The sequence below is a fragment of the Protopterus annectens genome, chromosome 8.part0 (assembly GCF_019279795.1).
Source record: "Protopterus annectens isolate FY-2018-M chromosome 8.part0, PAN1.0, whole genome shotgun sequence".
NCBI lineage: Eukaryota > Metazoa > Chordata > Ceratodontiformes > Protopteridae > Protopterus > Protopterus annectens.
The window spans coordinates 1,935,846,721-1,935,859,220 of record NC_056741.1 but is presented as its reverse complement, the minus strand read 5'-3'; the positions used below and the strand labels follow the sequence as shown (position 1 = coordinate 1,935,859,220).

At 37.7% G+C, this 12,500-nt stretch overlaps 1 protein-coding gene across 1 annotated transcript in view; it reads right to left on the bottom strand.

The window, feature by feature from the left end:
• BLVRA (biliverdin reductase A) overlaps positions 1-12,500 on the bottom strand; it is a 315,847-nt gene that overhangs the window by 37,648 nt on the left and 265,699 nt on the right. The window contains exon 5 of the mRNA XM_044081450.1: positions 4,557-4,728. Within this exon, the coding sequence (XP_043937385.1) occupies positions 4,557-4,728 (172 nt within the window). The remainder of the gene's footprint in view (positions 1-4,556; positions 4,729-12,500) is intronic.

Below are 12,500 nucleotides of genomic sequence, written 5' to 3'. Positions count from 1 at the left end.
ATCAAATGCTTGTACTTGTGTTTTCTTCCACAGACAGATGAGGCTCTGAGCATCTCATTGTGCTTATATCATGTTGATTTACCGCTCTAAGTGTGATGATCATGCTAATTAGGGTTCAGTTCACTAGTGTTTCTTTCTTGCTCAAGTTGCATGCCAAGTGCACCTAGTAAACATTGTACAGACTTCAACACTGTGCCATGCATGCACCACAGCCCCTGCAGTCAGACTAAGATTTTAGCGGTGGGGGAACTGTCACACCACATATAACCATCTGAAAAAATAGTGTAACGCATGCATTCTTAACAGCATACAGATAGATGGAGGACTGCTATGTTTTCACCTTATAGCCCATTGTAACCATAACAATACAGAACCTAAAGATTCTGATTTTGCCATCCATCACGCAAATGAGTTGCCTATTGATACTCATCATTGCACAGAAGATGGGACATGTGAGAAATGCTTTGGGTGCCATCTGTCTGCCATTTTCCCTGAGATTCTTCAAGGTGAGACATCATGGCTGGAGAAGGACAGAGTAGTGCTCCATTTATAGCTCAGAGGTGGTGTGACAAGGAGTCCAAAAATTTTTTTGAGGGGATTCTGCACGAGGGCTATACTGAGACTCAGCATAAGGCTGAGGCCTGGAATAGTTTGGGCAAGGCTGTCACCCCATGCTACTGGCATACTATGCACAGTTGATTACTGCTGTCACCATTACAATGACATGAGATGCTGCAATCCTGACATCCATTGCCAATTGGAGGATAAAAATATACAGTAGTCATCACATCCATTCTCTAAGTCTAACTTATTTTAGGTACACAAATAACATGCCACTGTGTGCAAACCATACATTGTACATTAACCCCTTTTATGTCTATGAAGATTTCAAAAGGAATGGGCAGCTGCACAGGGGCAGACTGGAATGCCTAAGAGAGGTGGAGGGTGAGTAAACATGTTTCATAATGTTGGGATTTTATTATTAACAGAACCGGAGATTAAAAAAAGAATGTATACTTTTCACACAGCATTGCAGCAATTTTCAGTACTACCATAATTCAAAGAAAGCAGAATGACTGTGCCATGTTAGAAGTGTGTTTGTACATACCTCTTCCTGTACAGATGGACAAGTGGGTCAACATTTTAATGATCAGCTGTCTTATTAAGTTGTCTTACCATAAGAAATACTGCAGGTAGATTTTTCTGTTTCAGTAGTATCACTGCAGCAGTTTATTGGCTATTTCTGTAAGATCATCATTAATGGTTTGGTGGACATTTTCTTATATAAAATAGAAGTTTGTTTCCTTTGCTCTCACCTGTGATTGAAATATTTATGAATAAAAAACATGTTTACTTTGCTTATGTACAGTATTCCTGGATCTCAAACTGCACATTTGACCAATGCAACTGCTGGTCTGTTTAAATAGTTCCTTCTGATAATTCCCTATCTGTCAGATTGCATGTGATGGTGGCTGTTGGTTTAGGTCTCCCTATGTATATATATATATATATATATATATATATATACACACAAACACATAGCCCAAGTGACACCTTAAACCTCTTGTAATGGAAGCCTATAAGATTAGCTTTACTGTGTTTTTCTTGCAGTTTGCACCGAATGGTTTGTCTGTGTGTCCTTTTTACTCTTTGGTTTGTATATATATATATATATATATATATATATATATATATATATGTGTGTGTGTGTGTGTGTGTGTGTATGTATGTACATGGGTCCCCTTCACATGATCAACTTTTCACAAAGTCGAAATTCATATGGCCAAGACCATATGATTGACTTTTGAAAAGCCGACCACGGGGAACCGCTATATCCATACAGTGTGGAATGGGAAAATTTCCCTCTTCCACACTGTAGTGCGATCTCGGAGTTGGTATATTTAAGTTACGGGGGTGGGGGAGCCCCTCACAGGGGGTGCAGGAGGGTGCTAACAGTGTTTATGTAAGTGCTGGTTGTGCTTTTGTGTTTACTTTACATGTTCGGCATTTTAAAAGTCGATCATATGGTCTCGGCCATATGAATTTCGACTTTGTGAAAAGTCGATCATATAAAGTAAACACAAAAACACAACCAACACTTACCTAATCACTGTTATGTATATTGACTTTGGCTGCCATTGATTGTGCAAATGAGCTGAGCATCACTGAGCAGCAGTGTGAAAATAAGAACTATGCTAAACCATATACCTTTGGTTTGACTGCTTTCATGGTTCAGCTTGTGATTTGAAGAGTATCCATGCACAAAGTGGAGGACTCAAGTCTTCTCAGGGTTGAATTTTTTTTTTTTTTTTTTTTAGTTTTTTTTTTCTATTCTGCAAATGTGTAACATTCAACGGCTATGTACTTTCTTAACACCGCAGTGTGACCATATCTCTCATCGATCCAGAATTTTGCAGAATATTCAGATTTTTGCCTCATATTTCTGGTCTGTTCCTCATAAAACTTGTGGTTTTCTGGCATATCATTGAGAACTAAAATCACTAAATAATTTCAGACTTCATTTCCTCTAGAAAATGAAAATGCACAACTTGTCATTCTATTATTTATTTATTTTTTTTTTTAACTTTGTAAAAACAACACTTAAAACCTGCTCCTGACTGTAGGCCTTTGTTCACCACTACTTTGGCTTTGTCCAGAATTCTTGTGCTAAGAGTTTCAGAGGTATGAGTGTGGCTGCTTCTATGGTTCATATTATAAATGCACTGTGAGGCAGAATTTCACTGAAGAGGATAACAGGTTCAAATCCCTTGAGGTCTGTTTTTTTTTTCTGCTTCCTGTCTGCAAATGTAGACACTCACTTGTTATGTGCTTCGCTGAAACCTTTAGTGTGATTGCTTCTCTGCCTCACCTTGTAAATGCATTATTTTGGTAGAATACCACCGAAGAGGGTAGTGAGTTCAAATCATGTGAAGCCTGTCTTTTTTTTCTGTTTACTGTCTACAAATGTGTAACACCCAACTGCTATGTGTTTCCCTGACACATTGAATGTAGCCACTTCTATGGCTCGTGTTAAGGAAGTGCTGTATAGAATGTAACAGCATTGATGGTTACGGACCCCTCAAGGTGGAACAGGTGATTTTTTTTTCATGACATCTGTATTATAGAATAAAGGTACACTTATCAAACTCTGATAATGTCAGGCCTGGTATAGGTCAGTAAATCCTGTTACTTTTCTGTATTCCACCTAGGTCTATATTATATTCTTGAAGAGTTAGTTCAGCGAACGGCATTTTACAGTGAAATGCCATTCAGCGAACTCACTATTGTGGGGGCTGCACCCCCCATGCCCCCCCCCACTAATTATATATACCAACTCCGAGATCGCACTGCAGTGAGGAAAGGGCACATTTTCCGATCTTCACTGTACTGCGATCTCACTATGAACCGTTCGCTGAATGGCATTTCGATGTAAAATGTCGTTCACTGAATTGACTCTTTGAAGATATAATACAGACCCATCCCACCTATCTTGTCTAAGTTTGATATTTTCTAAGTTCAGGTACTTCAGACTGATAGTTGTGTGTATGTCTCATACCCTTTCCTCCATTGTGTTCTGCCTCCCTGATTTGGTCATCAGCTTCCTTTGTAGTCTCCTGTCCATTCCAGTGTGTTTTAGTTTCCCTGCTACCACTGCAACTCACCACTGGTATGCCTTCCAGAAGACAAAAACAGATGAGCACCTTATCATTACCATCTGCGCAAATGGTTTTGCACAGCCGGCTCTAGAGAACCATGTATGGCCAGTGTTTACAATTGTTCATACTTTAATGTGGCATGATTTGGTATAACACTACCTTCCTGTAGGTCTCCACTGCGGCCATAATGAACAGCTCATTGTGACGTACACTGGCTGGGCCACATGCATTGTAAATGAGCACTGGGGTTCATCGCATATGCATTGTAAACAGTGTTGGCTTAACCATGGACTCAACATTTCTGAATCCCTGGGACTGTGTTTAAAACTCATTTAATGAAGTTTTTAGTTCCCCAAATTGTTTTTGTAAACTGTGCATTCACCGTAATCAAGTAATCATTTCCTTCTTAAATAAAGTTTTTAAAAGCATATTTTTGTCAAAGGGCAAAAATTTCACTTGAAGCAAAATACACTTTCAGCTGGACACTGTAAATTGTACTTTAGGAGTGTGCAGATCAGTACAGTTTAGTACTCCCATTGGGTTACTAAGTCAAAAAAGTTAGAAGTGTTGAAAGTGAAGAGTGAAAAGATGCTTTGCAGCTTTCATAACATGAATGTTTTATGAACGATTCTGGATTTAGGCCTTGTCCTTTCCTCTTAGCTGTATTGTATTATAACAATATCAGAGGCTGAACGATTAGTCATACATGAATTTCACTGGCTAGCAGAATCCAAATCTACTGCAGAACATCAACTTCCTGAGCATATGACACTATAAAAATAAACTGGTTTCCTTATCCTTTGAGAAACAGCCTGACTGACAGCAAACAGTAATTTGGTAAACTATAGAAATTTCATTTTGTCATTTTCTAAATGGATCTCCAGAAATGAAACTCTTCACCTGTTGTCATTAGTGGTAAAATGTGCTGTCAGTCTGGAGTAGCTGTCATCTGTGTTCTCTTCAAAAGAAGCTGAAGTGAAGGACAACTCCCCGAATAAGTCCACAAGCCAGGTCAGACGAGCAATACCATTAAAGGAAAGGAATCCAAACTTATGTTTATCCAACGGTCCACCTGCAGAAAGCAAACATCTTCATTAAATGTTGAGATAGTTTCATTCACATTTTGCTCAAGGTTCTCATCTTATTTTTTGAAGCAAATAGCCTAAGTTAAGAAAACACAATGCTCATTCCATGCCAGTACTAAGCATTATACTTTTTATTTATTTGTGTGATACTAATAAATTAAACTTCCTTGTCTACAAAGTTATGGGTTGGACTACTCTAACACACTTCTTTCATCTACACTACATCTATTTAGGATGACCGACCTTGCAGAAATAAGTGTTGTAATAGTGAATAAATTTTCACAGCAGTTAAACAGCAGCCTTTCTAAAGAATACATTAATATACCAAGTATAGTTGTTTTCACCAGATGTGAGACAAGATATGCTTCAGCAAGCCTGACTCAACAGAAATTAAATCACCCATCATGTGAAAAGCCCTTTACTTTGTGCTGCAAAGGTCTCAAAGCTGATTATAATAGAGGCACAAATGCAAAGGGATTTTCTTCTATATGTGAGATACTATGGAGGAACAAAATAACCAGCTTCTGGTGGCTGTTTCTAACTGAATATTATTCCAACAAACTGCATTTCTTAAAATGGCACTTGATTATACCAAAAAAATGAATATGTTGCAATTAAAGGATAGTATGTGAATGACGCACTCTGCTGTACTTCAGCAAATCACAAATCAAGATAATGAATATTTAACATTCACCACAGGAGTTATGCTATTATGTTTCAAGGATCACCACAAGTATTACACATTTTGATTTCCCCCAGTAAGGTTGTTCTGAAGTTGATAACAGTAAGTAAATATGGGAATGCAGGGGCTTACAGTCTCATTTACAGACAGTGTAAATTATACAACCCAGAAAGGCAACTAAACTTGGACAATGAGGGCAAAGAACTATGAAACATATACATATATATATATATATATATACATATATATATATATATATATATATATATATATACATATATATATATATATATATATATATATATACATATATATATATATATATATACACACCTACCTTAGAGTAACAATTGACCAGCATGTGTTTGGGAAGAGAATGGCAACTGAAGTGTCCAGAGAAATAACTATGCAGACATGGACTTGGCATGCAAACTGTATAACAACAGTGACTGGAGATCAGGACTAAACCTTGGAGTTGTGAGAAATTGTAATCATTGCAGCAACATGCTACTCCACTATATTAGCTACCTCATCTTAAATGTATTACTTAGATGCATGTTTTACATCTCACAGAAAGTGTGGCATTATAAAAATATAGTCCTCATATGTACAGCTTAAGAGCCCCTACATACACACTTTCTCACCAGATAAGGGCACATGGTGTAAATTCAGGCACACAAAGTTTAGAGCTTAGCTAGTGTACTTTTAGTTTCTTTGCAGTTTAATGCAAAACCTTCTTTGAATATGTATTTGAAATTCTATGGCACTGGAAAAAACATGCAAGTAAGCAATAACCCTAAGGCAACAGAATAGCTGAACCAAAAAAGTGAACTCACACTGCAATTTATTCAAATAAACAAAAACGCAGTAAAAAGTTAAGCGCTTTCATCCGAACCAGGACTTCATCAGAACTAATGCAATCATAAAACACACCCTATTTATACAATTAATGAGATCACATGACTAAAGGCGGAAAAAAAAATATATATATAAATATATATATATATATATATATATATATATATATATATATATGTGTGTGTGTGTATAAATAGTACCCTATGAAAAATCATTACATAAAAAATTATTTATATAAAATTCAATAATATATATAAAATGAACAATATATATATATATATATATATATATATATATATAAAGATTATTTAAAAAGTTATTTGAAACACAATAATATATCTAAGTGATTTTACGATTTTTAACTTGTTAAGTAAGGAGTTAACAGTTCAACATGGTGATGTGTTGGCTAAGGGTTTCACCTTTGTGCCAGCAGCCAGGGCCTCTTTGGCCCCAACATTGTTAGATTTAAAACTTTTTACTAGGAAACTGAATCTAAGTGGTAGTTTTGGTGGTAACCAGCTAAATGAGTTGGGACAGAAAGTTTTAAAAAGGTCCATTTCTTTTAATGCACCCCTTCATGGTACTTTAGTAACTTGTGAACAGATTTGTGATAGAGATATTTGAAATATTATCAAAATTTCTAACAATAGGTATAGTAATTTAACGGTGAATGAAAAGACTGTTGAATGATATTACGAATGATAAATCAATCCGTATCATGAAACCAGACAAGAGGGGAGGTGTTGTTCTTATGGATCATGTTGATTACATTAGTAGAATGGAAGTGTTATTACTTACAGATAGTTATGTGTCTATATCTCTCAATTAATTTAACATTGCTTATTCCAAAATTGATATTGACCTTCTGAATGTGTTAATACAAGGACAGATTACTGTTGAAGAATATGACTTCTTACACAACAAATACCCTGTTGTTGCTGGGATTTTTGGGATTCCCAAAATCCATACAAATATGGTACAAGGTGTAAAATTTATTATATGGCCAAATATATTGACTATTGGTTAAAGAAACTGCTAGGGTTACTTCCACAGATTTGTTGTGATTTGTGGGATTTGTTGGGAAAATTATCTAAAGTGGCATGCAACAGGGACTGTATGTTGGTTACAATAGATGTTTGTAATGTGTACTCGATAATTCCTCAGGATGAAGGGCTTAGTTGGTTTGAAGAGATGCTGAGTGAATTACGTATGTACGATCAGGACAAAGTGAATGTTATTGTTTCTCTGATGGATATATTTTTATCCAATAATTTCATATTTTTTGAAGGCTAATATTACAGACAAGCAAATGGTGTGGCCATGGAGGCAGCATGTGCCCCCAGTTTTTGCCAATTTAGTTTTATCTTATTGGGAAAACAGTTTATTTTTAATTCAGTGTATAAGGATTCCTTTTCCTTTTATACTCGTTTTTTGGATGACATTCTTGTCATATGGCATGACGACATTATGAAATTAGATGAGTTTATTAGGTATCTTAATACGACAACTTCTTTTTTATGGTTTGTTCATTGTGTTAAGGTAGATAGTATTGAGTTTTTGGACATAACCATTTACAAAGATGTGGAGGCTGGGTGTTTTAAGTCTAATATATATCGGAAACCCACCTTTTCAAACAGTTACCTTCATTTTGATATTTTTCACCCATTGGCACAAAAAAAGTCTGTGGTTAAAGGCCAATTGGTGAGGCTGGCCAGAATGGTGACCGATGATGATACATTCTTATTGGAGGTTGATAATCTATTAGACATGTTTGTAAAGCATGATTACCCTTGGTCTTTTTTGAACCCCATCACAACTGAAGTGGTAAACAAGAGGGAGAAAAAAATGTATGCCCCACTTTTGGTAGGTAATAAAGGCGATGCCCAACAACCTTGTCTAGATGGGGTAGGTACTGGAGTTTCTGCTAATCCTGTGGGCCTAGCATGTGTATTTAGTAATTCATGTATATTTACTTATACTATTGATTCTCCCCATATTATGAGTATGCTTAAAAGTAATTGGTTCATTATGTCTTCTAATGTGCAGTTAGTCAACATACTGGGTGAAAAAACAGTTGTTGTTTATAGGAGAAATATTAATTTTAAGGGTATGATGGAGAAAGGGAATCCACATAAAGTTAATAGTTGTAACAGGTCTGACATCAAGGGCATGTTAAAGTGTGGACATTGTAAAATGTGTAAATATGTTCAAACAGGTATGAAAGTGATGGTTAATGGTGGCACTATTTACATAAAAGGCAATACAATTGTGACACTAATTGGGTGATTTATGTAGCTATTTGCCAAATGTGCCTGGCCTTCTATATTGGGAAAACCACTAGAAGGATAAAAGAGAGGATGTATGAACATGAAAGAGATATTCTTGCAGGCAAACATACTAATGTTCTTGCGAGACACATCAAGAATTGTCCTACACATACATTCAAATTTACCATCATAGACCAGCTCCAAAGAGACATAAGGGGTATAATTACTGAAGACCATCTACTGGTAAGAGAGCTTATGTGGCAATTTAGGTTGAATGCCCTAGTCCCCCCTGGTCTCAATAAAGCATGTTCAATTGTCCCTGTTCTTAATTTAAAGAGTTTAGTATGTTAATGTTAGGAGTTTACAACTGAACTTTATAAAATGATTCCCATTTTGACTTGAGTGATGGTTGTTAATTGTTATTATTAATTTCATTAGTGGACACTTGGATATATTATTGTGTTTCATATAAATTTTTAAATAACCTAGGTTCTCCGGTTCGATCCTCGGCTGGGGTGCCTTCTGTGCGGAATCTGCATGTCCTCCCTGTGGTCGCGTGGGTTTCCTCCGGGTGCTCCGGTTTCCTCCCACATCCCAAAGACATGCTGTAGGTGGACTGGATACTCCAAATTGGCCCTAGGTGTGAGTGTGTGCGTGTGTGTGCCTTCAGTGGAAGGTTGGGTGCCGGGCTGGCAACTCAACACTGTAAAACTCCACTGCCAATCATGAGTGGACAGGTGATCCGCTGTGGCAACCCCTAACTGGGAAAAGCCGAAAGAAGAAGAAGAAGATATGTATTGTTCATTTTTATATATATTATTGAATTTTATTATTTTGTATTTAGATATTTAAATAATTTTTTATGTAATGATTTTTCATAGGTACTATTTATATACACATACATATATATTTTTTCTTTAGTCATGTGATCTCATTAATTGTATAAATAGGGTGTATTTTATGAATGTAGTAGTTTTGATGAATTCCTGATTCGGATGAAAGCGCTTAACTTGTCTACTGCGTTTTTGTTTATTTGAATAAATTGCAGTGTGAGTTCACTTTTTTGGCTCAGCTATTCTGTTGCCTTATGGTTATTGGTTTTATTTTTTTTTGTCTGGTATGCAAGTAAACAACAAGAAGTAATACCTGAACATAATTTGTGTATACAGATAACACTATGACATCATACACATAGATCATTACTCAAGAGAATGGTGTTGTCCTCTGAGATCATGTCATATTCTCTCAAAAGCTTCGGATTTCAGTAGTCTGCTCCTTATCTCTCCTGAGCTGTTCATGCACTTCATATGCCTAAAGGATGTTTCACATATCCCCAGCATGTTACTTGCAAAGGTTATACAGAACAAACCATAGATGATCTTGTGCATTGGTAAACTAGATGGCTGCCTAGAGTGCTGCCTGCCTATGGGAACATTTCTGCCCTTTATTTTCTTTATTTGATTTGAATTTAAATTTAATTTTTGGGTTCTAAGTGTCTTTGTTCTGGTTTAAGCACTTGGGTTCCAAACCAGTTATTTTACATTAGGAGGATTTGTGGTCTAAACTCTTGTGGCAGGAGAGGATAGCCAACACTCTTAAACTGGAAATTGCTGGTTGAAGGTTCATCTTGTCTGTTATTCTGAAAGTGTCTTAGTTCTGGTTTAAGCACTTGGACTGTTCTTCTTCTTCTACTTTCGGCTTTTCCCAGTTAGGGGTTGCCACAGCAGATCACCTGTCCGCTCATGATTGGCAGTGGAGTTTTACAGTGTCGAGTTGTTAGCCCGACGCCCAACTTTCCATTGAAGGCACACACATGCACACATTCACACCCAGGTCCAATTTAGAGTATCCAATCCACCTACTTTTACGTCTTTGGGATGTGGGAGGAAACCGGAGCACCCGGAGGAAACCCATGCGACCACAGGGAGGACATGTAGACTCCGCACAGAAGGCACCCCAGCCAAGGATTGAACCGGAGAACCTCTTGCTGTGAGGTGGCAATGCTAACCGCTGCACCACCATGGCCGCCCCTTAAGCACTTGGACTCTAAACCAGTTATTTTACATTGGGAGGGTTGTAGTCTAAACTCTTGTGGCGGAAGAGTGTGGCCTACACCCTTCTGAAGTGGGAATTGCTGGTGAAGGCCTATTGTGCCTGTTATTCTAAGTGTCTTTATTCTGGTTTAAGTACTTGGGTTCCAAACCAGTTACTTTACATTGATAGGATTTGTGGTCTAAACTCCTGTGGCAGGAGAGGATAGCCTACACCCTTCTAAGCTGGAAATTGCTGGTTGACAGCCTATTGTGTGTGTCTTCTGAAGTGTCTTAGTTCTGGCTTAAGCACCTGAGCTCTAAAATCAGTTATTTTACATTAGGAAGGTTTGTGTTCTAGACTCTTGTGGTGGGAGAGTGTGGAGTACACTCTTCTAAGCTGGGAATTGCTGGTGAATTGCTGCTCTATTTAAATTGTTTTTGCTGTTGTGACTGTGATTTTATACACTTTGAATTTCTAGTACTTCTGCATTTTATAGCATAGGCTAGATTCAGACTTGCTGAATCTAGACTGTTTGTTGTCACTTGAGCACTAAAGCTAGCTCTACACTAAGATACTGAATGATCTGAATCATCAGTTGCTTCCAACTAACTATAAGTGCCTGCTTTTGCTCTTATACTGCACATTTAGTTTGTATTTGTATTCTTGAATTGTCTGAACTGTTTTATTTCACATTTTACTGTATACTGTACTAATTCATTTGTAGCATAGCCCTGTTCCAGGTTTGCTGTTTCTGGGTCTGTTTTGCAACTTCTGACCATCAAATTTAAGTCATCCTTGTAGGTGAAGGCCCATCTGCACCCTTGTAGGAGGAGAGTGCTGTCTGGGTACCATCTTATTGAAGGTGATTGGAGTAGTGCTCAGAGAGAGTGTCTTTATTGACTAGATTCAGTTAAAAGGTTGTCTCTTATTTTGTTTAAGGCCTGTGTTTGCACTTGTCTGGTTGTAGCACACCATCATGCACTGCTGTATAGCGGTGGTCAAAGTTGGTGGTTTAGATGCAAACATATTGCTTGTTAAATTTTCCCTTAGCACTTAACTTGTGGTCCTCCAGAGGTTCTAGTGGCCTTGCTCTACTATCAGGTGGAACACTAAGCCTAGCCTCAGAGGTACCAACACACCTCTTACCCACTAGACATTCCTAAGTATAACCTCTTTTCCTGACCATATAAATTTACCACACTATGGATGGATAATTTCCCACAGTTTCCTCAGCCAGCTTGGTCAACATGGGCATCTTGAGGCAGTGTAGCAACTGCCTGATGTTCACCGACAACCCTCTACTCCTAGTCCACACAAACGCAACATGTGGGAGATGCAACTATATTAAGAACCTTGAACCCATGGTCTCTCAGCCATCAGTTAGTGCATATCACAATGAGTGGGTTGTCAACATGCACACCTCAGCTCCTACTCCACCCAAACCCACATCACACATGCCTACATATGCGGAGGTCCTCACCAGAAATGTACCTAAACACCAGAGACCTCCCAAACACAAACACAATTCCACTACACATAATACTTCCTCTGCAGTACACAATACATATAATAGCTCATGTACCAGTGTCTCACCTGTCAAGCCCTTAAGGCAAACCACAAAACCAAACATATTAGTCATAGGTGATTCCATCATGAGAGACACAGATGTCTCTCTCACCAGGCTGGATAAGGAAAAGGTCACGGTCAGCTGTCTGTCAGGTGCTAGGATATGCCATATCACACATGCACTCAAGTTTCTCAACAGGTACTGTTATGACTCCGACATAGTCCATGTTGGTGTTAATGACTTGAGATGTACCTCTCTGGACTATATGAAGAGAGACATGACTGAGCTCTTGGACTATGTGTCTCAGGCAGGTATGAACCTAGCCTTAAGCAGCATTTTACCTTCACTTAG